Source organism: Notolepis coatsorum, assembly GCF_963971535.1.
Source record: "Notolepis coatsorum genome assembly, chromosome: 2".
In the NCBI taxonomy this organism is placed as follows: Eukaryota; Metazoa; Chordata; class Actinopteri; order Aulopiformes; family Paralepididae; genus Notolepis; species Notolepis coatsorum.
The window spans coordinates 177,506,245-177,530,720 of NC_140166.1; the positions used below are offsets into that span (position 1 = coordinate 177,506,245).

The 24,476-nt window shown below is 43.4% G+C and overlaps 1 protein-coding gene across 2 annotated transcripts; it reads left to right on the forward strand.

Annotated features, from left to right (window-relative positions):
• The first annotated feature begins 480 nt into the window (after nt 1-480).
• On the forward strand, nt 481-24,442 carry LOC311222825 (protein sel-1 homolog 3). 2 transcript variants are annotated; one of them, XM_084307456.1, is made up of 24 exons: nt 481-694; nt 1,859-2,420; nt 2,658-2,784; nt 3,313-3,434; nt 3,653-3,768; nt 6,822-6,871; nt 7,307-7,430; nt 7,983-8,115; nt 8,292-8,432; nt 8,852-9,063; nt 9,154-9,333; nt 9,429-9,551; nt 10,918-11,058; nt 12,734-12,796; nt 12,884-13,060; nt 13,246-13,373; nt 14,906-14,989; nt 15,982-16,063; nt 16,565-16,640; nt 16,725-16,843; nt 17,027-17,148; nt 17,417-17,531; nt 23,003-23,060; nt 23,372-24,442. In XM_084307456.1, the coding sequence occupies exons 1-24, from the start codon at nt 644-646 to the stop codon at nt 23,644-23,646; spliced, it is 3,381 nt and encodes a 1,126-aa protein (XP_084163582.1). In that variant the 5' UTR covers nt 481-643; the 3' UTR covers nt 23,647-24,442. The 2 variants fall into 2 exon arrangements, with proteins under 2 accessions (XP_084163582.1, XP_084163583.1); XM_084307457.1 differs by lacking the exon at nt 10,918-11,058.
• The last annotated feature ends 34 nt before the right edge of the window (nt 24,443-24,476 follow it).

Sequence of the window (24,476 nt, forward strand, 5' to 3'; positions counted from 1 at the left end):
AGAGAGGGGTATAGGAGAAACAGGATACCTGCAAGACGACAACTAAGCGTGGGATGATGAAATTAAGCCAGGCTCTGATGCTTTGATGCACAGATTGAGCTTCAATCAAATCATAAACTAAATCAATCTTATACAGATACAATTACAGGTCAGATATGACGCAGGCCATCTATCACATGGAGGGAACATACCACCGATCCTTTGTACAGTTTGGCCTAAAGCTTGTTTATTTTGTTAGGCCACATTGTGCCAACTCTCCTCATACTCCTGCACCCTGCTCAGGTCACATGCACCTTCAAATGACACCTGACATCTGTCTGTGTCCATGTTCTCTTCCCTAGTAAAGGCCTTTAGGCTGAAACGTGTCAGTTGCTAAAACGTGTCATTGTAATGAATCAGCTGTCCAATGCTGGCGCCTGGCAGCACCAGAAATGCAGGTAAATCCACATGCTTTCAAAAGCTCCACCTGTCACCAAACGGTGGAGAGAAGTCTCGTCCACTGTCTTCGAGAGGCAACATTATTTTCAACTATATTCTATTTTCCCACCCCAATGGATTGATTAGGAACTTGTACTTATGTTTTTGAGGGAATCCTAAGACGTACGAAGACGGACATTCAACAGAATAACATACCAATTTGAAAATGAAAGCTCTACTCTCTAAAATGTGTGGATATGTCATTGCAATGTTGATGGTAAGGAATTCTTATTACATCTTGTGTGTGGAAATGATAACCCTGCCTACAGGGATAATGTACTGTAGGTAATGTTATTACTGTAAAATACAAAAACATTTAAATCTGCTTTTTAATGATAATGCAAATGGGATTTACAGCTACTAAACGTGATAAGATAAGATGTGTCTGAGCGAGAGACTATCACTTAAAGGACGGGTTAACTCTTTTTTAACCCAGGCTGTCTGGCACAATGTTGGTACAGGCTATAAGCATGAGGAAATGGTTGTAAAACCATAGGCTACATTGTATCAAACATTATATTGAGTCTCACGCCTTGTGCTATCTAAGTTGTCCAATTCTACACTGCCTATGAAACTCATTAAAACCTTTTGATAATGATGTATACTGTATAATAATAATAATTAGACACTCTAGACTTTCTAGACACTCAAAGCGCTTTACAATGTAGGGTGGAAATTGCCTCCTTGCCAACCATTTCCTCAGTAGGAGATATGGAGACAAATCTGGTTTATACTGTGAGCTTCGATCCTATTTAGGAAATTGGATTGTGTTTGAGGATGCAGCAGTGCTACGTTTCTCGAAAGCGATCAGTGTAATTCTGGTCAGTACTAGTCCAGAGATCATGTCAGACAATGTTTGAATAGGGCCTGGGTTCAGTACTAGTCAACATCATGTCCGGCAATGTTTGAATAGGGCCTGGGTTCAGTACTAGTCAACATCATGTCAGACAATGTTTGAATAGGGCCTGGGTTCAGTACAGGACAACACATCTTGCCTTATTTGAAAAAAGCTGTTTGAGATATGCAGTATGGGTAGAACTTTTACTCCACTACATGATGCCAGTATCGTGTGTGTGTTACTCTGAAAAATCAAGGACATACACTTACCAGTTGCTTTGAAGAAAATGGGTTTGAATATAAAACCAAGCCAGCCACCGTGTAAAAGAAGCAAAATTGCACCTTTTAAAGGCAGCAAGCATACATGGACCACCGTCCCCTTTAGCTTAACCTTCAGAGGTTAATGCTTCAAAGATGAGACCGCTTCCTACATCACTGAAATACTGGGGAACATTAAATCGAAGATCTGCTTTGGGGCGTCCATTTCTTACATTCTGTACACTCTCTGATTTGATTTAAAATTTCTCCCTTTCATTTCACCCAGGGACAATGTGTGTCTCACACGCTGACATATAGCTCTCACACCACATCAACCACCTCATCTCTGACTGATGAAAGCTTGCACGGCAATTTTGTAGCGTTCGACTCGGCCCCCGACCACGTGATCGATGGCTCAGTGGTTTATGTGCGCTACCAGTGCTCCAGGCCATGTCGGCTAGCGGTGGAGGTGGTGGTGGTGCCTGCGCCGAGGAGGACGGAAGTGATGGTCTTTGTGAGGAAATGGACCAGACGCAGACACCTGCATGTCCCCAGGACGCACCGGGTACAACTCAGGTATCCCCCATCCGTTGTCTACAGACGAGACTTATTCAACAGGAACACATTGGACACCCAGAATGCAACGCTCCGTGCCTGGCTGGACCACCTCGATAATGGCTATAAACCCAGTACTTACCAGGGAGCCACCGTGAGGACTTGTAAATTGCTGCAGACTGTGCCTCTCTCCGAGCGCCTGGCTAAACCTCCCACTCAGAGCTCGTCATGGGCTGGTGAACTAATGTGGCAGCTGACCAGAGACAGGATCTATCAGTGTCCAGACGAGTCAGGTCAGGCTTCAATCACACATGTCATGTTTTCACATTGCATACTGCGCTGTTTCCAACATGAACACGGATGAGAGGCTTCAGAATATTAATAGAAGCATGAAAACGATTGTTTTTTTCCAACACTCAAAGAGGGCCTCTTCTTATTCACTGAGGCATTCAATTATAAGACGATTTGTCTCACTTAATACTGTATTAATTTTTTTTTTTCCTTTTTTTTAAATTTATTTATGCATCTAGGCACAGTCGATATGCTGAAATTCCCCCTAGCATGTACTGGCGAGTGGTTTGGACTGGTCCGAAGGCTCCAGCCTTTCAAGAACAGAGACCTGGAGAGAGCCCGTATTCAGGCCTCGAAGCAGCCCAGGTCTGACTCTCACTTCCATCTTATCACACCAACCGTATCTATAGTTAGTTTAGTTGGCACTTGTTTTCCAGGGTTTGAAACACAATCGAAAATCCTGTTGGGTTTCCCCAAATGCTTCATTAAATCATGTAGTGTAAGTCTCGTTGTTTACTTGAGGCACAAAGTAGATGACATTGGTATACAGTGTTTCACACATGGCTACAAAGAAGCAATAGGAATACCATTCACCGTACATTTGAATGTTTTAGATTCAAGTCAGAGAAGTTTGTATTCAGCAGTTTTGAACACAGGTCAGTGATTCTGTTTCTTCTGCCAGTTTAAATTCTATTTTTGACATCTTCATCATTATAGACAACTTCATACACTTCTTGAAGCCTCTTTTAGCAGAGCATAAACACCTAATTTGTGGTTGATGAAAAGAGGTCAGTCATTTTCAGCAGATTCTAAACTGATAATAAAGTCAACGTTACGCTTCAGTTGCCGGAGTAATTTTTCAGAAACAGTGTTTTTTTGCTGCTTGGTTCTCAGCATGGCTGTGTCCGTGTGGGTCTACCTGCTGAAGAGGTGTGACAGCAGCCTTTGCGGGATCATCCATCATTTTGATAGGGACAACAAATATGGCGGCCCTCTGATGCAGCTCACAGACGCAGGTGAGGTGTACCAACGTGCATACGCACCGGTTGAAGGAATTAGATTGAAAGGGTCATTTGATTATTCTGAGTGGTGTTGGTACAGTATGCATTCTGTGAACTTGTGGAACACGAATTGGTGTTATGATATTAATACACAGGCATGCGTTTGTGTCATGTGGGGAGAGATAATGTGGGCCTACAGTATATTATGAGTGTCGTAATCTTTTTGTTTTTAGGGGATATCGTGATCCAAGTGCGTTTGACAGCTGGAGGAGATGCAGCGTTCCTGACCCGTGTAGCGCTGCCATTGCGGACATGGATTAGACTAGACTGTTCCATACTGGGAACCAAGGTACAGAACTGTAGTGTGTACGTCATGGGGGGGGGGGGGGGGTTGGATAAAGAGGAGCATTAAACCTTCCCACCTTTTCATGCTATAGTCAAATTAGTCAGGTCTATTTGATATAGCACATTTCATATGACAGGCATAGAAATGTGCTTCAAGAATAGACAAAGATCATACATGACAAAAACATAAAAAATAACACACAATGAGAACATAGGATAAGATGAAAAGAAAAGAAGGAATTGCAATAAAAAGAGAATGATAAAACGGTATTATTATTAAAAGGGAATAATAATACTCATTCTAAAATAATTTTTTTTAAATAAAATATACTTAAAAGAACATGCCAACTTTTTGGGAAATGTGCTTATTTGCAATCTACCCTGGAGTTAGACAAGCAGATACATACCCTTTTCTTCTCTGCGCATGCATTAGGCTTAGGGAACAGCCGAACCGTTAGCCTAGCTTAGCGTCATTCACTGGAAGTAGGTGTGCCAATGTAGCCTAGTTCCCAACAGTCACGAAATACACTCCAAATACAACTCCAAAACTTTTGTGTAAACATGTTGTGACCTGTGTATTTACCACATGGAGAATTAAAAATAAAGAATTTGACATTTTCGTTTTCGTTTTCTAAGCAGATATATACTCGGAAGAATTGTTTGCCGAACCACTGCTGCCTGGGCGCAGTGATTTCATCACCTTAACTTATTGACTGCCACGCTGTTTTTCCATCTTTACTCCCTGGTGCCAGCGTTATTGACCATTTTCACGAAGTTTGCGGGCCCATCGTATATTCTATATTATAGCTATGGAGACAATAATATGGCTCATTTGACAGGCATTATTTATACGCCAACAGGGACAAAACTGTTTATTTCTACATACCTACATTTGTGCGCTATCCCACACAAAAAAATCATTTCACAATAATCCAGGCTGGTTTTCATGGATCGTGAGATATAGGTTTTGCAAATCTCGCGGCTGCTCGCCTGAAACCTATATTATTTCCAGGTCAAAGGTAAACATGACCGGGGCGCCCGAGTGGCGCACCGCATACTGCCTCGCAGACCTACGCGGCCTACCCGGGTTCGCCTCCCGCTCCCGGACGGATTTGCTGCATGTCCTCCCCCACATCTTCTCCCGTTCTCCCTCTCCTCTGTCGGTCATGTCTGACCAATAAAGCTAGAAAAACACTAAAAATACACCTTAAAAAAAAGGTAAACACGATTTCCGACGCTGCTATTGTTACAAAAGCATGTAGTATTTTTATGATTTACCAGAAGTGCTGAGTCCAATGTAGTCCGGTGAAAACGAGTATGTTATCATCCATAAGTGTGATCGTATTGTCTTCTTCTTCATAATCTCCAATAGTTCGCTCGCCATTGCATTGCAGTTGTGCATCGGAGTGCTTGGGCCAGACTATACCACGGAGCCGAATAGGTTTCCTCATCGGCCGGTTTGACTATAGTATTAGTATAGAATATAGTCTGGTGAAAACGCACCTTATCATCCATAATCATCATCCATATCATCCGCTTTGTCTTCTTCTTCATAATATCCAATAGTTTGCTCTAGGCGATCGCCATTGTCGAACGTTAGTTCGCTGTAGTTTGCTCACTGCTGCTCGCTCCCTAGTGCTTTGGGTGCTCTCGCTGCGGCGTGGGGCGGCCCCACACTAAACTGGCCCATGCAGTTCAAAAGGTAGGCGATACTGCCACCTGTCAGGATTCGATCGTCATTGCAATTATAACGTAGCCAGAGGTCTCAGGCACACTCACAAAGGCCCACACGAGTGTTTAGAATAATAATAATAAAAAAAGGAAAAAGGAACGAAAAACGAGATATCTCGTTATTGGCGCTCAAGCGTTGGCTGTCAGAAACGGGATATCTCATTTTTGGCGCTCAATGAGTTAAAAGCCCTGTTTAAAAAAAAAAAAAAAGGTCTTCACAGCTGAACGAAGGCAGGCACACAGGAAAAACACAATTACAAAAACATGAGACGTCAAAAAATCACGGAATGGGAGGATACACACGAAAACACAACAGGAATAGAGTTAACATAGAAACGACATAACATATTCACGGGAAGGAATATCAAAGATACTTGCCAAGCCATCTTAAAATGAAGATCTGACGCTCATGCATGGAGATCCTGGTGTCTTGTAGGGTGGTGTGGTGATTAGCAGGCAGGTGCGGAGTCTCCATCCATCAGCGAGATGATTTTCACCTACGAGCACGCGCCGAAGTGCAGGGAGTGTATGGGACAGACACGGGGTTAGAGACAGACACAGAGGTGTGTGACGGAGGCAGAGAGGATTGTGTAGGTGGAACCGTAACAGAAAGATACCTCTAAGTTTCTTTCCCCACTCAGGTATTCCAAGCGCTTGCAGGGAGGGTGTAATGCAATTCGGAGTTGCTCACAGCTGACTAGGTATATCTGTCTGGCACTCAAACTTCTGTTTGATTTCCTTTTAGGAATGGCTGCAAGATACTGTTAAAGCAATGTAAAAAGCAATGCTGATAAATGTTGCATATAATCTTACATGCATCTAAAAACAGTTCACACATTCATTCAGTTTGACCGTTATTGAGAGTAAATGAGTTTGAATATGGTCACCAGCGATGTCATCGGGGACATTGAATCCTTGTGCTGTGTTAATTACAGCTCCATGAAATGATAAGGTAGCAGTCCCTAAGACAAGGTATTGCTATTTTTTTCATCTACATCATTTAATGGAGCTGTAATTATATAACTGTCAAACTAAATGAATGTGCACAAATGTGTTTTGGATGTGTGTGTGAGATTATGTGCGCCTTAAGTTTCCTTTCCATTCAGGTATTCCAAATGATTGCAAGGTGTAATGCAATTCAGAGTTGCTCACATCTGACTAGATATATTTATCACTCAAACTTCTGTTTGTTTTGGAATGGCTGCAAGATACTGTTAACGTTTCTTTTGCCACTCAGGTATTCCAGACAATTGCAGGGTGTAATGCAATTTAGAGTTGTTCAGTATATCTGTCTGTCACTCAAACTTCATCTTATCTGACTTTTAGGTGACTCTGGACATAATGCGGGACAATACGAAACATAGACATATCTATGAGTAAGATATCTTCTTTGTTATCTTTTTAATGATTCTCGATTCAGGATCTTTCAAATTAGTCCTTCTTGTGTGGTGTTTGAGTCTGTGGGGACCATGTTTTCACTGTTCACAAACAACTGTAACAAATAATTTTCTCAACCTAAGACTTATTGGCCTTGGCTAATTTTCTGTGAAGAAAGAACACATTTTCATTAATTAAGAGGACCCTGTGCACCTCTTTCTTACACATCGCCACTCAAGAACATGTGGTGCTGATGATTTCCACCACAGGTCATTTGGCAATAATCTATTCCGGAAAATGAAATCCCTACAGTGAATTTACTTGAATTTGCCTTTAGGGATGTTTTGATATGACTTCAAGTTCTCACCACAATGATCATGATTATTGGTTTAAAGGTTTTGAGTTATATTAATATCTCAAATAATATCTTTTAGATTTCAGAGTGATATCCACCATGATGATAGTAGTGGATACTTTGTGATTGGAGGAAGCAAGTACATGCAAGGCATCCATGGGTATTTTGGGACAATCAAATATTATCGTTTTGGAACTGACGAGGTAAAACCTTTTTTGTTATTTATTTTTCAATCATGAGCCAAATATTCATCAAATAATGTACTGTACTGTACTGCAGTGTTTTTCACAATGTGGGTTTTGGGAAGATTAAAATGGGTCCCCAAATTATTCTCTGAAAGTATTATGAAGTCTCTTGAAAAATCACAGCATGCTGAATAGAACGGCGTAGTCTAGTAGCCGGGATGCACAGCGCAGATACCCATGGTTCAAACCCCGGTGTCAGCGATACATCCGGCTTGATCGGTCGTCCCTATGAACACAATTGGCGTTTGTGCGTGGGAAGCCGGTGGTAGTCTACACCCTCCCCAGACCGACAGTAGGACAACGACCAGGAGGGTATTGACATAACGATTAAATTGGGGGATAGGAGGAAAAAAGCCCCCCAAAAACTTGTATACACTTTTATAATTTTTTTTGCCTAAACTACCAAATCACATTTGGGTCCTAAGAATATTTACTGAAAATGTGTGTCCTTGAAAAAAGAAAGTTTGAAACGTTGATGGCTGCATTACCATATCGTCATCATGTCCACAGGTGAAAAACCCTCTCTACCCTGAGAAGACATTAGAGCATCTGGATAAAACCCATCAGGAGTGCGAGAAAATAAAAGGATTTACTGCAGCTCTTCTTCAGGGACTGACGGAGAGTCACTTAGTCTCGTACGAAGGTGAAATATTGTTTTAATCAGCCTGCTCAGCAGCTGTTACCTGCAGCACTTATGCAGCTGTCAGTGTGTTGATGGCCAACCTTGTATTTGTGAAGTCTGATGTGCGTACTCTGAACCATTATGTGTATGGCGGAAGACATGCTGGAAAATCGTCTTTTTTCTTTTTCTTTTTTCAGGTCTATGTGGCCCTCACTACATACGATTGTGGGGAAAGTTCAGGCAGGGCATCTGTGGACAGGCGTGGACCTGGGAAACACAACTTAGATACAGCGCCCTTTTCAGCTACTTGAAATCACGAGAAGTGGACTTCAGACGGGGTATCGCATCTGAATAACATTGTACAAATCGGTGTATAGTCTAATGTATAATGGGTGTATAAATGTATTTTATAAAGGTATTACATAAGTAATGGTAATTAACGCTACTCAGTTACTTACAACCAACTCTTGTCTAGTATTTTGCACTAGAGAACTCATATCACTGGACTCTACTCATATCATATCACTGGACTCTTATTACTGGACTATCTTGTGTTTTGTACTTTTTTATATTATATTGTATTTGTATTTATATTTTATAGTGTATCTATTGTGTATATAGATACTGGACTGTATAGGACTGTGAAGCTATGTATCTCCCACCCTGTACCCCCCCCCCCCCCCCCCTGCTTTGACACCCGAATTTCCCCAAGGGGATTAATAAAGGATCATCTTATCTTATCTTATCGTATCTTCAGCATCTTGGGGCAAGAAAATCGTTAGACGCCTTGGAAGGAGCTTGTTTAAGCAGGCTGTCGCAATGTTCAAGATAGATGGCACAGAGGTCCAATTCAACTCCACCCCAGTGGCTCTACTGAAGGTCTCCTCCTGTTTTGGTGACCACAGAGCATCCCTCCTGCTAGCCGCTACCCACCTAGCTGGCCTGGGCGACCCAGCAGACCAACAATGGGTATAGAGAACTAACGCTTCTACCTTTCCACTGGTAATGTCATCTCTGTAATGATCACAGAGTGAATTTCGACCGCTCCTTGTTTTTCAGGGTCACGTCTATAGTTTGATCGGCGCGTCGGGCGATGACCGCTTGGCGCTCATGCACGTGGGTTACAAACACACACAAGGAATCGATGGCTTCCCAAAAGACTTTGACATGGGGTATAGTTACTATGCCAACGTTGGAGCACAGAGTGGTAATGATATTGACCGGGTGCTGGAAAGTCAGGTACATTCACACGTATGGTGACTCTGTTCTTATTTGATCTTTTGTTAACTAAATCGTTTCTACTGACTTGTCATTTCACCATATCTTCCTTAAAGCAACTGCCAACCGAACACATCCATCTAAGCAATCAGGAGGATTTGAATGGCCTGATGCATGAGGAGGGTGACGTCTTCCAGTTTTTGAAACTCCAGGCTGAAAGTGGTGATGTAGAATCTCAGGTATGAACATCTTTCCTTGTATTAAGAAATCCATACGCACCTTTGTTGCTACTTAGTTGCCTTGGATAATTTTTTTTTTTTATCATGGATCGATTCTCTTCTGAGATAAGCTGCATTGGTCTAGAATTGGCTTGAGACAAAAAAACATAAGGTTATCCTATAACCCTACTTATATGAGTATAGCGAGTGCTCTGCTCTATTGGAACTATCCCTTTATCCATTCCAACAATGAAAAACGTTCTCCACATGTACACACCTATTTACCTCCGCCTGGCTACACCCACATCCGCTCCTATATAAGCGGGGTCGTGGCACAATCAGCTCCTTCCCAAGTCTTTCACCACCGAAGGTGAAGACCATGGGGTCCTCAGTGAGTCAGAGCAGAGCGCTCGCTATACTCATATAACTAGGGTTATAGGATAACCTTACGTTATAGATCGTATAGCTTTACGCTCTGCTCTATTGGAACACAGGAGCTGAGCAGAGCGAAAAGCTCGACAGATGTACCCGCTGAGGCCCCCTACAACCATCAGAACCGGGGTGGACCCGAGCCCCCCGGCCCTCCCTAGTGGAGGACGGGAGGGAGATCGGATCCGACTGTGCGAAGAGGGTTTAGCACCTCAAACGCACAGGGTGAGCAGACCGTGGGACTTACCTTCATTCAGAAGGACCCGCGACCACTCGGGCGTGCATCCCACATGCCACCAGGGAACGGACGGGAAGCCAAAAAAAACCTGTCACAGCCCCCAACATCACGGGGTCGAAGATCAAGAACTCAACCCCGTGGCAAGGCTGCAGCAGCGGAGCACGGAGGAGGTCCCAGCCCTAGGACAACCTGAGGACTAGGACCCCCTGAAAAAAGCCACCTGGTGAGGCCAACAAGGCCGCGGCATCGAGACCCCACCAGACGGTCACTGGTGACACCACCCCCCACATCGCCAGCGTATCAGACAGGGCCCAAATCAAGAGCAGGCCCTTCCCCCCTTGGCACGCCGCTCTGAAGCACTCTCCTCAAGAGGCTACCCCCCCACAAGACTGCAGGGCCAGTCGGCGTGCCGGGAGACAACCCTCAAGGAGGTTGATCCCTCAATACAGGCAACAGGCCCCAAGAGCAGAACTCGACCTGTGCCTGGAGCACTGCGGACTAGACTTAAAGTGGTGTATACACTTTCGGTGGTGAAAGTAGGGAAGGAGGTGATTGTGTGGCCACGACCCCGCTTATATAGGAGCGGATGTGGGTGTGGCCAGGCGGAGGTAAATAGGTGTGTACATGTGGAGAAAGTTTTTCATTGTTGGAATGGATAAAGGGAGAGTTCCAATAGAGCAGAGCGTAAAGCTATACGATCTATAACCCTTCTATCTTTAGAAGACTCTGGCCAGAATTCTTTTCTGGGGACAAAATGGAGTCTCGAAAGACGTGGCCAATGCGGTGAAGTGGTTTGAGAGGAGTGCTTTGCAGAATGACGACCCCATAGCCATGTATGATTACTCCATCTTATTGATAAAGGTACTGTATGAAGACATAATTGTTTACCTTAATTCCTACTACTGCAGGCCCATTTAGAAAATCCCTGAACATGAACTTGCATCGGTTTCTGACAAGCTATGGCTTTCCAATGATATAAAATATTTTCAAGCACTTTCCTTACTTGGTGACATTTTGTTAGAATTTTGTATGGAATGTAGACAATCTTGTTGGCAATATAGAACAGCTGACAGATTAGAAATAGCATCTATTGTTCAAAAGTTATGAATGAATTAGTGAAACTAAATATAATTAAATATATATATATTTTTTTTACATATTAGAAATTATTCATAAAATTATTTAATGTGTGTGTTAAAATTTGTATTCAAACTTATCCCGTTCTCTTCCTAGAGCCTTGTCTTCCTCTATGCCCTCTGCCTCTCTGCACGCATCTCACACGGGAGGGGGTTGGTCTCAATTTCTGGGTGTTTGGCTTGTTGTTAGCCTGCGCTAGCATGGGAGCTAGTTCAGCTAATACAGGCCTGCCGGCTGGAAATTTCATCTCTGGGCCATGCGGGCCGCAGCGACCCAGTCACATTCATCGTCCATTCTGGGCCAAGAAAATGAATTATATTATATATAGAAAATGACCCAGTAATGAATAAACTAAATACATCAATGTGGCTATTTGAAAACATTGCATTCGCTAAATAAATATGTCAATTGTGCCTCTGCAAACAGCGTCAGCGTGCCGCGTGAGCTCAAGCAAGCATCGATTTCCTGGTGGAAAATATTACCAAAATCTCTGGAAAAACCTTTCACAAACACTATAGACTGTCGTAAACTGAACAAATGCTATACTATGGCCAACAATTGCCTATAAACAGTACTTACACCGTCGTTTCAAACTGCGCGCAGGACCTAATTTGCTGGGGAGGATTTTGTTGCATGACCGCTGGCTCTGGGGATTTCGGCAAAAGACACAAAAAATTTTCAGGGGGGTTTTATATACTCCCTGAGGACTTGCGGAATGATACTACCGTCGATTTACCACATGGGGCATAGGGACAAGCCCATGCAAAAATGTTGTCCCTCTGCCGTAAACTGCCAGGCCGAACAGGGATCTAGTTGGCGTCAACGCTTTCATCGGTCCCAGAGGGTTAATACTTTTTTTTTGCCTTTCTAAAATCCCTCAATTTTGTCATAATGCCAATTCATTTCCTGGTCATTGGCTATACTAACACTACTAATGGTCTGGGGAGGGTGTAGACTGCGGTGGTAGGCGAGTGCTTAGACCTCTACACTATCCAGATGCCCCCGCATCAGGGTTTTTATTGTGTGTTTTTAAATGATTGTTGTCAGCATGTTCTCATAAGCAAACAATAAAAAAAAATCACACACAGCTAAACAAGTTTATCAACTGTTACATTGCATAATTTACTTTGAAGAGAGACAAAACTAGGATCTTTCAGAGAAATATTTCTAGTCCCATTGACCTTCGCTACCATTGCATTAGTATTCACAATCTCCTCTCCCAATACCTCAACAACAAACTTTATTATTGTTATCCTCACAGACTGAAATGACTCCCAGGCAGCTCATGGTAAATCAGACAGGCGAGTTTAAAACCTGAGCTACCCATCCATTAAACGATCCCTTTGAGACCGTGTGTTTGTTGTTGTTGTTGTCGATGGATTGATGTTGATTCTTGCAGGGCCAGGGTGTGAAGAAGAATAGGACCCTTGGGCTCGAACTACTAGAGAAAGCTGCATCGATGGTACAACTCCACGATGTAAAGAAAACAAGTCTATGTATACAGCATGTGTCTCTGCTATGAATGACTGTATCAATCTCCTTTCTTTAGGGCTCATCACGTGCCTTGAATGGCTTAGGATGGTATCACGCCACAAAATTACGAGACCACAAAACCGCGGTGAAATACTTTGAACGAGCCACACTCAACGGGAGTGGTGACGGCATGTTTAACCTGGGAATTTACCACCTGAATGGGGAGCACCCAGACAATCCGCAGTCGAATGAGGTTTGAGGCCCCCTCACTCTGTCAACATTTAAGAACGTAATTGAAGTTATTTCACTGACATAACACGATCCACAGTCGAATGAGGTTTGAGGCCCCCTCACTCTGTCAACATTTAAAAAACGTATTGAAGTTGTTTTCACTGACATGACACCATCAAGCATGTCGTTCTGCTGTATGGTCCGCAGACTGCTGCATTCTGGTACTTTGAGAAGGCGTCTGGCTTCGGTCATGTTAATGCAGCAGTGCAGGCAGCGTGGTACCTGTCCACGGGAAACCTGGAGGGAGTGCCTCAGGACGCGGAGAGGGCTGTGAGGTGAGAGCTTTTCATTGACCTGGTGATTGATCGTTACGGGGCAGTTTGCGTCTCAGAGATGATGGGGCAGTATTTTCATGACCATTTGAAATTTGTATTTAATTACTTTGAGGTAATTCGTATTTTGCAGCCATTGCAAAATCATTGTGTGATTTGTAACGAGATACTTCTGAAGACACATTTCTTATTTTATTTTTATTTAGAAAATGCCTAAATATTTCCTCTCAAGATGGGATATAAGAAATGCATATACATATATAAGAAGAATCTATAAAAACAGGCTGTTGGTGTGTGGGTGAATGTGAGGCACAAGTTGTGCTTTACCATTTACTGGGATAGTTGGATACTGTCATAATAGGCTAATGCAATCATTAGGAGTATAAGGGCCCGTGTCGACCGGGGACGTTTTATGAGTTGTCAGCTCCTTTCTGTCATTCATTTCTATGCTACAGACGCGACAGGCGCGGTCCTTTTCCCAGCGCCGCGCCTCGCGTTTTAGCACTCTCGGCGGCCAGCGTTTTTGGGCGGAGCGCTCCCAGCGCCTAAAGTTGAAACTAGTTCAACTTTTGGAGAGGAGCGCACTCATCAAGGTAACTTTTTTCGACCGACCAATCAACATCGAGCAAGTGGAGCCGCGGCAGTCGCGAAACTCAGGAAAACGCTCTGAGCTTTTTTTTTTGCTTTTCAAAGCGGTCCGCCTTGAAAAAAACTTCCGCTGTGGACACAAAGTCTAAGGGCCCGTGTCGACCGGGAACGTTTTTTTCAAGACGGGCCGAGAGTGCTAAAACGCGAGGCGCGGCGCTGGGAAAAGGACCGCGCCTGTCGCGTCTGTAGCATAGAAATGAATGACAGAAAGGAGCTGACAACTCATAAAACGTCCCCGGTCGACACAGGCCCATAGGCTGTATTCTTCTCAGACCAGTGGAATCCATGGTTATCAAATCAAAACCTATACAATGCCACATATACCATACCATATGAGCACTAAAACACAGTTTATAGTTAATTTTTTACATGGTGTAAAGAATTTGTAGAATTATGTGTTTTCATGGGTGTTCAGAAATAAATCATTCATTCATTCAAAATTAATCTCTGTCTAAAACTATGCATATTTTTGAAAATACTAAATACATCCCTTCCTACAAGTATTTTGTATTTTTATTTCTGATACATTTGTTGAAGGAGTCATTCGTAATAAGATACAGTTTAATGCAAAGTGTCGTCTGATTCAACGACGGTGGATGCTTCAAGGACAGAACCGTGCATTTGCATATCTAAAAATAAGTGCCTCTGGCATCATAGTCTGATATAAAGACACCCTGCTTAGCAATGTCTCGTGATGCTGATTTTGTAGGTGAACCTGTTGTGGTCAAACAAAGGTCTTGCAAATGGCTATTTTCAGAATGACCTCAACTTGGAAACAATTCTAGGTCATGTTACAGTATTGTTACAAAATCTGCCACTTCAATGCTAACATTTAATAATGAACTTCCATATTATTTTATTAACCACCTTTTATACCTGCCATATAGAATGCTAAAAAGAATCTGTGAGCGCAATGGCCACCTAGGATACATGATCAGAGAAGCCCTCCAAGCCTACCTCCAGGGCTCTAGGTAAGGCCATTCATCTATATTCCTTCTCACTGGTCCTCCTGTAAACGTTCTTCCTAGAAACTTTACTGACTTTAAATGGATAGTTCAGATTTTTGGTTCAGATTAAGTTGTATGAAATACTATACTACTCAGTAGTGTAGTCGATGCAAAGCTATTGGCTACTTACCGAGTGGTCAGAGTTCTGGCCAGCTTCCAAGTGAACTGGGAAGCTTTAAGGCGGGAAGCAAACAGGGATTCGGGGGTCACAAAATCAAAAAAGTTTCAATCCACACCACAACATGCAGGCAAAGGGTTACCCATTTCAGACACACAACCACAGTCCTCCAGTATTTTGAAACGGCTGCTACTGTGTTACCTGTGAACCGGCTCCAGGACGTAATAATACATTGGCTTTTTTTCAAGAAACAAAATGGTGCCAAGTGATATCAGAATCTGAAAAGCTGCAGGACTGTGGTTTTGTGTTGGAACTGGGTCACACTTTTGCCTGCATGTTGTGGTGTGGATTAAAACCTTTTGCTTTCATGCCGTCCCTTGCTTTCCGGTTTTCTTGGAACCCGGCCAGAACGGGTTCCATGAACAGACCATGGGACTCTGTAAGCTACAGTAATAGCTTTGCATCGACTACACTACTGGCAGGTATTTCATATATCTTAATGTCCAAAAATCCAAACTATCCCCTTAAAGCCCCAATAGTTTGGACCATGTAGATAGAGTTTGATTTGTTGATGGATAATGAGCTTTTTAGAATTTTCACAAGCCATTTTTAAGTCGGAATCAATATACCAGTAACCTAGTTCTGTTTTTACTCCAGTGTTAATCCTTTGTATCAGGACATCTATCAATCATGCAGAAAATTATAATTTTTTAAATGTGTTGTGCCGGAGCCGTATGTACCCATACTAGATTGCCCTTTTAGATTAGATTAGGCCTATATATAACCACTTTATGTCTGTGTGGATTTGTGTCAACAGCCCTGTGCTTTATCTTCACAGGAATGCCGCTCTTGTTAAGTATATATTGGCTGCAGAAACGGGTCTGGGAGTGGCCCAGAACAACGCCGCTCATTTATGTGAGGTGTGTCTTCTTCTGTGTGTCTCTGTCCCCAATGAAAATGCTCAAGAGGTCAAAACTCCAGCGACACGTGTCGTATATATAACACCTTTATCTGTTAGACCTTGTTAGCTCTTAACAAATGAAGTTGTTCTATACTACAGCTGGAGTTTTGTGATCTCTTTTAGTTTTAGACTTTACTGCATCTCCGTGCGCCTTGGAAGGAGGTGAAGCATGTGGCAGAAAGGCGTATTGCGTAGCGCTTTATTAGGGAGGCGTACAGCTGCCGCCTGCTCCTTCAATCTGATCCCAAACACATTGCCGGGATAGCATTCTGAAGTTAGTCCGATAATTGCAGTTTGACGTTCCATCGACCCAGCGAACAGATTGCGCACGCACCAGGTCACACTGGACGCCCTGAAACCGCGCCAGACAGAAATGATTACAGTCAACTCTGTGACCTTCATCATTGCTAAAAAACCCTCTGTTCCACCTCATTCGACTCTCTCCCTCTCTTTCTCGCAGGAGTTCAAACTGAGCTGGGAGTGTCAGTGGAGATATCACAACCACTCTGTGCTGAACTATGATCCTCACCCCTCTGGTGAGTCTCATCATACTCTATCCCCTCATTTCCTATGTCTGTCAGATTATTTCTTACAGTTTTACATAATTTTCTTTTTTAAAGGTCTACTGAAAATGGGAGACCACTACTACTACTCGTCCGACAGGCGCAGAGACTCGTTCTCCTCGCTCGGCCAGGCTGTATCGATGTACAGCAGAGCAGCTCTCGCAGGCAGCCCTCAGGTGACAGATTTACTCAGGGCCGTAATCTCACCACCCACTGCTGCCGTGATAAACCTAATTAACCTTCCTCTGGTCTAAGCCCGCTGTAATAAACACACAACAAACAGAACGGTACAATGTTATTATTCAGAGGCCAGACTCAGCGGTAAAGTCGTATGGTGTTCTCCCTGCTGTCTCACACAGGGCATGTACAACTTGGTGGTTTTGGCGCAAGAAGGCCACGTTTTCCCATCGAATGTCCGAGGCCTGTTTAATGTATCGCCTCACGATGAGCTGGACGTTCTGGTGGAGAACATCTTAAGAAGGTACAGTACTTGCTTTCTTCATCCACAACTGGCATCGCTTTCACGAATGAATAATAAGCAGATAATTGTGCGCATATGGCTGATACTAGAGAAAGGAACTAGTGATCAAAGGATTCACGTGGAGTTTTAATCACTCCATAATTATCCTGGCAATGTCTTGGCAGTGCCTGCTGAGCAGGAGGATGACTAACAATCTGGCAGCTGGAAGTCACAATGTGTAGCCCGATAAAGGATGCGATTGTAACTGTGATTGTTTTTGTTTCTACAGATGTATAGAGATGGAGAATGAGGAAGCTGTGATGCCATGTTCTTTAGCTCTGCTCAAGATCCAGATGCGCAAAGCCTGGCAGAAAATCACTGGGAACTATGCACTGCTCTCCTTGGTATGACGTTAGGCAATATCTAGTTTGTGGTAACAGAGAAATTGACCCAGAAAAGAGGGCAGGGCTTGAGATGGGTCATTTGAAGATACTGAACATTGCCATGTTCCCTTCCTGGGGTATTATGTTGTATGCTGAAACATATCCTATGTGTTTGAGAGATTGCCCAAGGAGGGGAAAATCAATTAAATGTATTGTCACATTTTACCAATACAAATTATAATGATGTAATTATCCATTGGCCATAGTGTGAGTACATGCATAGGAATCTAGTTTAGATGCAATGGTATGGGTTGGCTGTGCTGAGCCCATATTTGATAATAATAATAATAATAATAATAATAATAATAATAATAATAATAATAATAATAATAATAATAATAATAATAATAATAATAATAATAATAATAATAATAATAATAATAATAATAATAATAATAATAATAATAATAATAATAATAATAATAATAATAATAATAATAATTATTATTATTATTATTATTATTATTATTATTAAAATAATAATCATCATAATTGTTATTGTTATTATTATTGTTATTATTATTCATATTATTAATTGAATTCATCAAGCACTCATAACAATGAAAACATGGCTCAAAAGGGACTATACCTAGACACATAAGCTTAAGTGATGCCGTCCTTTTTTCAACACATCGCCTGCTCCACCAGAGGAGGAAACACACTCGATCACTGCTACACCCCGTTCAGAGCCGGCTACAAGGCTGTACCGGCTCCACCACTGGCGGGGGCTACAAGCACATCGGATCATGACTCTATTATCCTCTATCCCGCTTACAAAAAAATTTACCGACCAATCAGAGACCACGCTTCAGGACGCTCTCGAGGACGTCGACTGGGATATGTTTCAAGGAAGTGCCAGTGACGTCAGCGAGTTCGCGGACAGCCTTGTATGCTTCATTACAACCAGTGGCGGCCGGTGGGTACTTCGCCACTAGGGGCGCTATACCAAACATTTTGCAAACATGTACAGTACAGTACCACGCAACAGACTCATGGCAAGACGTGAGCGATTCGACTCACGCTCACGGCAATGAATCGGCTCTTATGAACGAGTCGCTCAGCTGTTACTACAACAACACACAACCAGTCAAATAAAGTATAGTCTAGACTCTAATTCACAACTTGAAACACAATATATAAATAGAAAAGTTAGAAACAAAACTCGCCCCGTCTCCAAACACAGGCAGATCTCTCCCTCTCTCCTTCTCTCTCTCACACAAAGCGCGACGTGGAATCGATTCGTTACACAATCAGACCTATTATATACCAAGAATAACTTCAGTATGAGTACAGGGCTGTACACATATTTTGCATATTGTTAAACGAGCCAAGGCTAGCTATTAAACTATCGATATGAATCGAAAATCTGGGACCCTGATGTAAACAAGACAAACGTCTTTCTCTGGTCTGCATCCCCTTAACAATTGTGTGTATTGAGCCGTACTGTATTGTACCCATTCTGCAATCTGTTAATAAAGTTCTCATTCATTCATTCATTCAAACATAGACGATATTGAACAAGCCATAATCCACGTATTTTCAATCCGAGAGAGCTGCAGTAGTTAAATCAATGAGCCATCGACATAGTCAGTGTGGTAACGTTATTATTGCATCCAAGATTGATACACGGCTGGCTAGGCAGTTGGTAGTCATAGTCTTGTGTTATAAAATAAATAAACAATCAGCAATGTCTCGCTTCATGAATGGCCAGCAGTAGCCTAACAGTACTGCTCCTAAAAAAAACTATTTACAAACGTTAACGTTAACCACAGAGAGAGAGAGAGAGAGAGAGAGAGAGAGAGAGAGAGAGAGAGAGAGAGAGAGAGAGAGAGAGAGAGAGAGAGAGAGAGAGAGAGAGAGAGAGAGAGAGAGAGAGAGAGACTCACTGTTTAGTTGAAACGTCCAGGGCAGGAGAGCTTGATAAACGTGTATAATCCACTGATGATGTATTCCAGACCACTGTCCACTATAGTCTGTCTCCAGACTGCATCCGCCATATAGCTTGTTAGCCAAGTGTTAGCTCGTTAGCACAACACAAGTACATTCCTTTGTCCATTTCCGCTCGAACAGACTGCAAACTACCTGGCGTTCTATCGCCATGCTCTAAGACAAACTCTAACCTTAACCAACTTTGAAAGAGTGCCTAAGCTTAACAGTCTAAAGAACTTGCAGTCACGGCACGCTCGTCTAAGACAAACAGCTGCCTGCATCATTCTCACAACAACACAACTATCTCCACCGACCAACCTAGGAATAACCTAGAATTGGAACATTAGAAATTGGATTCGGCCAATCAGAGATCGTCTCTGTGAAATTCTGCTACGGAAAAAAATACTGGCGTCGGCCAATCAGAGAGCGTCTCCGCGAAATGCGGCTACAGATATTCTTGACGCTACTGGCTAGACCGCTTCAAATCGCGCCCGGATTCCAACATAATAGTCATATTTCAACGCACAACGCGTTATGCACTGATTGGCTGTGACGGATACAGCGATCAAACTGTGACGCGCACTCAGAGCGCTATCGCGTATAGCCCGGGCCGAGAAATACGAAAAAATAAAAAAAATAAAAAAAACGTGATGTCACTTCCTGCTCTGGAAAACGAGTGTTTTTTAATTGCGATAATAACGTTATATTGTGCATTGGAAATACAAACATACTTAAAATGAGTAAATATTATTCATTTTAAACATGTTTATATTATTTATAGGGCTATAAAACAAAAAACAAAAAGATACTTTTTCTTGTTCTACTCTCATATAACCAGGCAGGGCCTGAAGGGGGGGCGGCGCCCTTGCGCCCCTAGTGGCAGAGCCGCCACTGATTACAACACTGGCTGATAGTATTATCCCCACTAAAAAGGTGCGGGTCTTCCCTAACCAGAAACCGTGGGTAGATAGTACTATATCAGAGCAGCTCTGAAATCCCGCACCACTGCCTACAACCTGGGCAGAGAGTCAGGAAACATGGAGTACAAGGCTACAGTCTATACTCTGCGCAAGGCTGTAAAACTTGCAAAACGGACATATGCTGATAAATTGGAGACACAAATGGCACAAAACGACACAAGAGGCTTATGGCGGGGACTGAGGACAATAACTGACTACAAAGTCAGCGCCCCCTCAATGGGGAGCGACGACGCCTCTCTCGTGGACAAACTCAACTCTTTCTACGCTCGGTTTGGTGTAGACAGTGGCGCTGCTAGCTCAACGGCTAGTGACGTCACTGGCACGCTGGCTGTTGTGGAGGGGGGGGGCAACTGCGGGGGGGGGGGCGGGGACGCTCTCTCGTTGTCGGTACACAGTGTGAGAAGAGCATTTATGCAGGTGAACACCAGAAAAGCTGCTGGCCCAGATGGAATAACAGGACGCATACTTAAGTCCTGTGCTAACCAGCTAGCCCCTGTGTTCACCGCCATATTTAATCGATCCCTGGCGGAGTCAGTGGTCCCTGCCTGCTTCAAGATGTCTACCATCATCCCTGTACCAAATAAACCCTCCCCAACATGTCTCAACGACTACAGACCGGTGGCACTCACCTCTGTGGCCATGAAATGTTTCGAGAGGCTGGTCAAGGATCACATTTGTGCCTCCCTCCCCAGTGATATGGACCCTATGCAATTTGTATACAGGCCAAACAGGTCCACTGACAATGCGGTCTCCCAAGTACTGCACAGCACCCTCTCTCACCTTGACCGCCAGAAGGGGGGCTATGTGAGACTGTTGTTCATTGACTACAGCTCAGCGTTCAACACCATAGTCCCCACCAGACTGGTGGACAAGCTGATCGAGCTGGGTCTGAGCTCCGCTCTGAGCGCCTGGATACTGGACTTTCTGAGTGAAAGGCCCCAGGCGGTCAGGGTGGGGGGTCAGACCTCCAACACCATCACCCTGAGCATCGGGACCCCCCAGGGCTGTGTTCTGAGCCCCCTGCTGTACTCACTATACACACACAACTGTGTGGCCAAGTTCAGCTCCAACTCCATAGTGAAGTTTGCGGACGACACAGTGGTGGTGGGGCTGATCTCGGACAACGATGAGAAGGCCTACCGGGAGGAGGTTGAGGTACTGGAACGCTGGTGCCAGGACAACAGCTTGCTCCTGAACATTGGTAAAACCAAGGAGCTGATCGTGGATTTTAGGAGGAGACAGCAGGAGACACACACACCACTGAGGATAAACGGGGCTACCGTGGACAGGGTGAGCAGCTTCAAGTACCTGGGGGTCCTGCACATCTCAGAGGACCTGACATGGACAACACACATAGACTCAGTCGTAAAAAAGGCGAAGCAGCACCTCTACCACCTGAGACAGTTAAGGAAGTTCAGAGTATCTGGGAAGATACTCCAGTCCTTCTACTCCAGAGTTGTAGAGAGCATCTTGACTGGAAACATCACTGCCTGGTATGGCAACAGCACGGCACAGGACAAGAAGGCCCTACAGAGAGTGGTGCGCTCAGCCGAGCGTACCACGGGTATTGCACTACCAACCCTGCAGGTCCTATACAACAAGAGGTGCAAATCCAGAGCCTGCAGGATTATGAAAGACCCTCACCACCCCAACAACAGCCTGTTCACGCTGCTGCGGTCAGGCAAACGCCTGCGAGCACCAGTAACGAGGACAGAGAGACTTAGGCTCAGCTTCTTCCCCCAGGCCATCAGAGCCTTGAACACTGAACTCTCCACGCACAAGCACACATGAGCACACACACAACACACACACTGTACACGCTCACACACTAGCAGCCACTTTAACATGAGCACACACTCACTCATGCTGCACACGCTCACACTATGGACACTTTACAGAAGGAAAGATCACTTTAAGAATAGTATAGCTTGAGATCGTATAATATAGCATTGTATAGCAGTGTACATAAAGACCCAATGCCTCATCCGTAGCTAACAGTGTACTGCACTGCCACAGGACCTAGCATGTCCTACCATGCTCTATACCGATATGCCTACTTTGTTTACTTGTTTATTGCACTCTATTGGTTGGACTCTTATTATTATTACTTGTACTATTGCACATCGTTGTGGGCGAGACCCCCCGCATTTCACTGTATACCTGTATGCCGTGACAAATAAAACTCTTGTATCTCTTGTATCTTAAGGCACCCTTGCATGTTGTATGAGTCTGTTATGTATATAAATGTTAAATGGTATATGTGATGTGTTGTGATATCATGTTTTGTATGATGCATGTCTAAGCATCACACTCCCCTACCCCCCTACAAGGACCACAATGGAAATAAGCTCTGAGCTTTTTTGTGTTTCATCCTTGGCAGTATATCCTGACTGTGCTTTCTGTCACATGTTTATTTTTTTATATTGTCAAATAAAGTCATTCATTCATTAATTCAGTAAATAGCTATTATAAAATGGGAAATGTGATCATCTATTAATAACTTTGATCGTTTTTGTTTTACAGGCATATGCCTCTCTCCTCATCATCACTATGGTTATTGTGCTGATGGAAATCTGTCTTGGTAAGTCAGTCTCTGTTCTTCTGAAATCATGGATACATAATTAACTTCACAGCATGCATCCATACCTGTCTATTACAGCATTTACATGTATTTTCCACAAGGTGGTATGATTTCCCCAGATATTAGTTTACTGCATCTCTCTGATTGATACTGATATATTTAATCACCAATTTTAAAATATTTGTTGTTGTTGTTATAGCCTACTGGTCTTTTAAATTGCTTGCCATTTAAAAACACCCTTGGTTTAATACAAAAGGTGTAAATGATTTGCCTGACATTTATCAATGATAATTGCCTCTTTTCATCTTCAGAGCATCTGCCAATTTACGTGGAACAAAGGAATCCCAATCATTATTCAGCGGCGATGAGGACGGGGACATTGGCTGTCAATCAAGCTGGTGCCAATCGGAATGGAATGCAAGATGACGACACAAGGAGGGAAGATGGCATCTCCAGGACGGCCAGTGTATGGCTCGCCATATCGAAGGGCATGCATAGACTCCGGCAGGCCAGCGATGTGGCTTTAACAGTGTCAGGCGTGTGCCTGTGTGCTTTCTGCACAGCACTCCTCTGTCATCTCTTATGACAAGACGATGCCAAGTACGGTGACCCCATGGCAGCGGAGAACGCCCCCAGACTACAAATAGTTTACAACAGAGCATTATGTCTGCTGGAAGACTGCAGTGACAAGGCTGTCCATAAGATACATCTGTATTCCAGAGACCTGACTCAACATAGAATAACATAAAGTGCTGATAGGATTGTGAGTCTGCTACTCAGCCACATGATTTTGATTTCATCCTCCATTGTTTTTCTAGTGCAAATATCTTATTATATATTTTTTATTTATCCTTTATTTATCCAGGAATGTCCCATTGAGATACAAGATCTCTTCTTCCAGGGAGTCCTGAATATATATATATATTTGTTTTTACTCCGACTTCAATTTCATAATATTTTAGGAGGGGAATTAACGGGATAAGAACATGAAGCTTTTATACAGTAGGCCAACTCTTTGAAGGTACAAGTGTAACGGTTGTGACATTGTCACCTTAAACTTCGATGCCCCGAGGGAGTTTCGAACCCGTGGTCTCCCACGCCGCGGGCAACAGCACAGACCGTTATACCAAGAAGTGAACTCACTGCTTTGTAACGTGTCTATGTGTCTTTTGAGAATGAGAGTGAGTTTAACCCATAGCACCGCTACTCACCCGGGTCACTTCACAACATCTGAAGTCCTTTGTGACTGCGCTTCGCGGTACCATCCATTACACAAGTACAATGACTTGTTTTTATAGCACCTGCTTGATTTTAACAAAAGAGCTGATTGGAGAGTGTTTCTATGAAGGAATTCAATAAAGCCTTTTTCTTTTTTGTCCGGACCTGCCTTTCATGCTGTTATGATTTGAATGCACT

Excerpts from the sequence above, each read along its gene's own strand:
- LOC311222825 (XM_084307456.1), top strand. The coding sequence starts at position 644 with ATGAAAGCTCTACTCTCTAAAATGTGTGGATATGTCATTGCAATGTTG. Across the intron at positions 2,421-2,657 it reads TCAGTGTCCAGACGAGTCAG|GCACAGTCGATATGCTGAAA; the intron begins GTCAGGCTTCAA and ends TTATGCATCTAG. Across the intron at positions 23,061-23,371 it reads GCTGATGGAAATCTGTCTTG|AGCATCTGCCAATTTACGTG; the intron begins GTAAGTCAGTCT and ends TTTCATCTTCAG.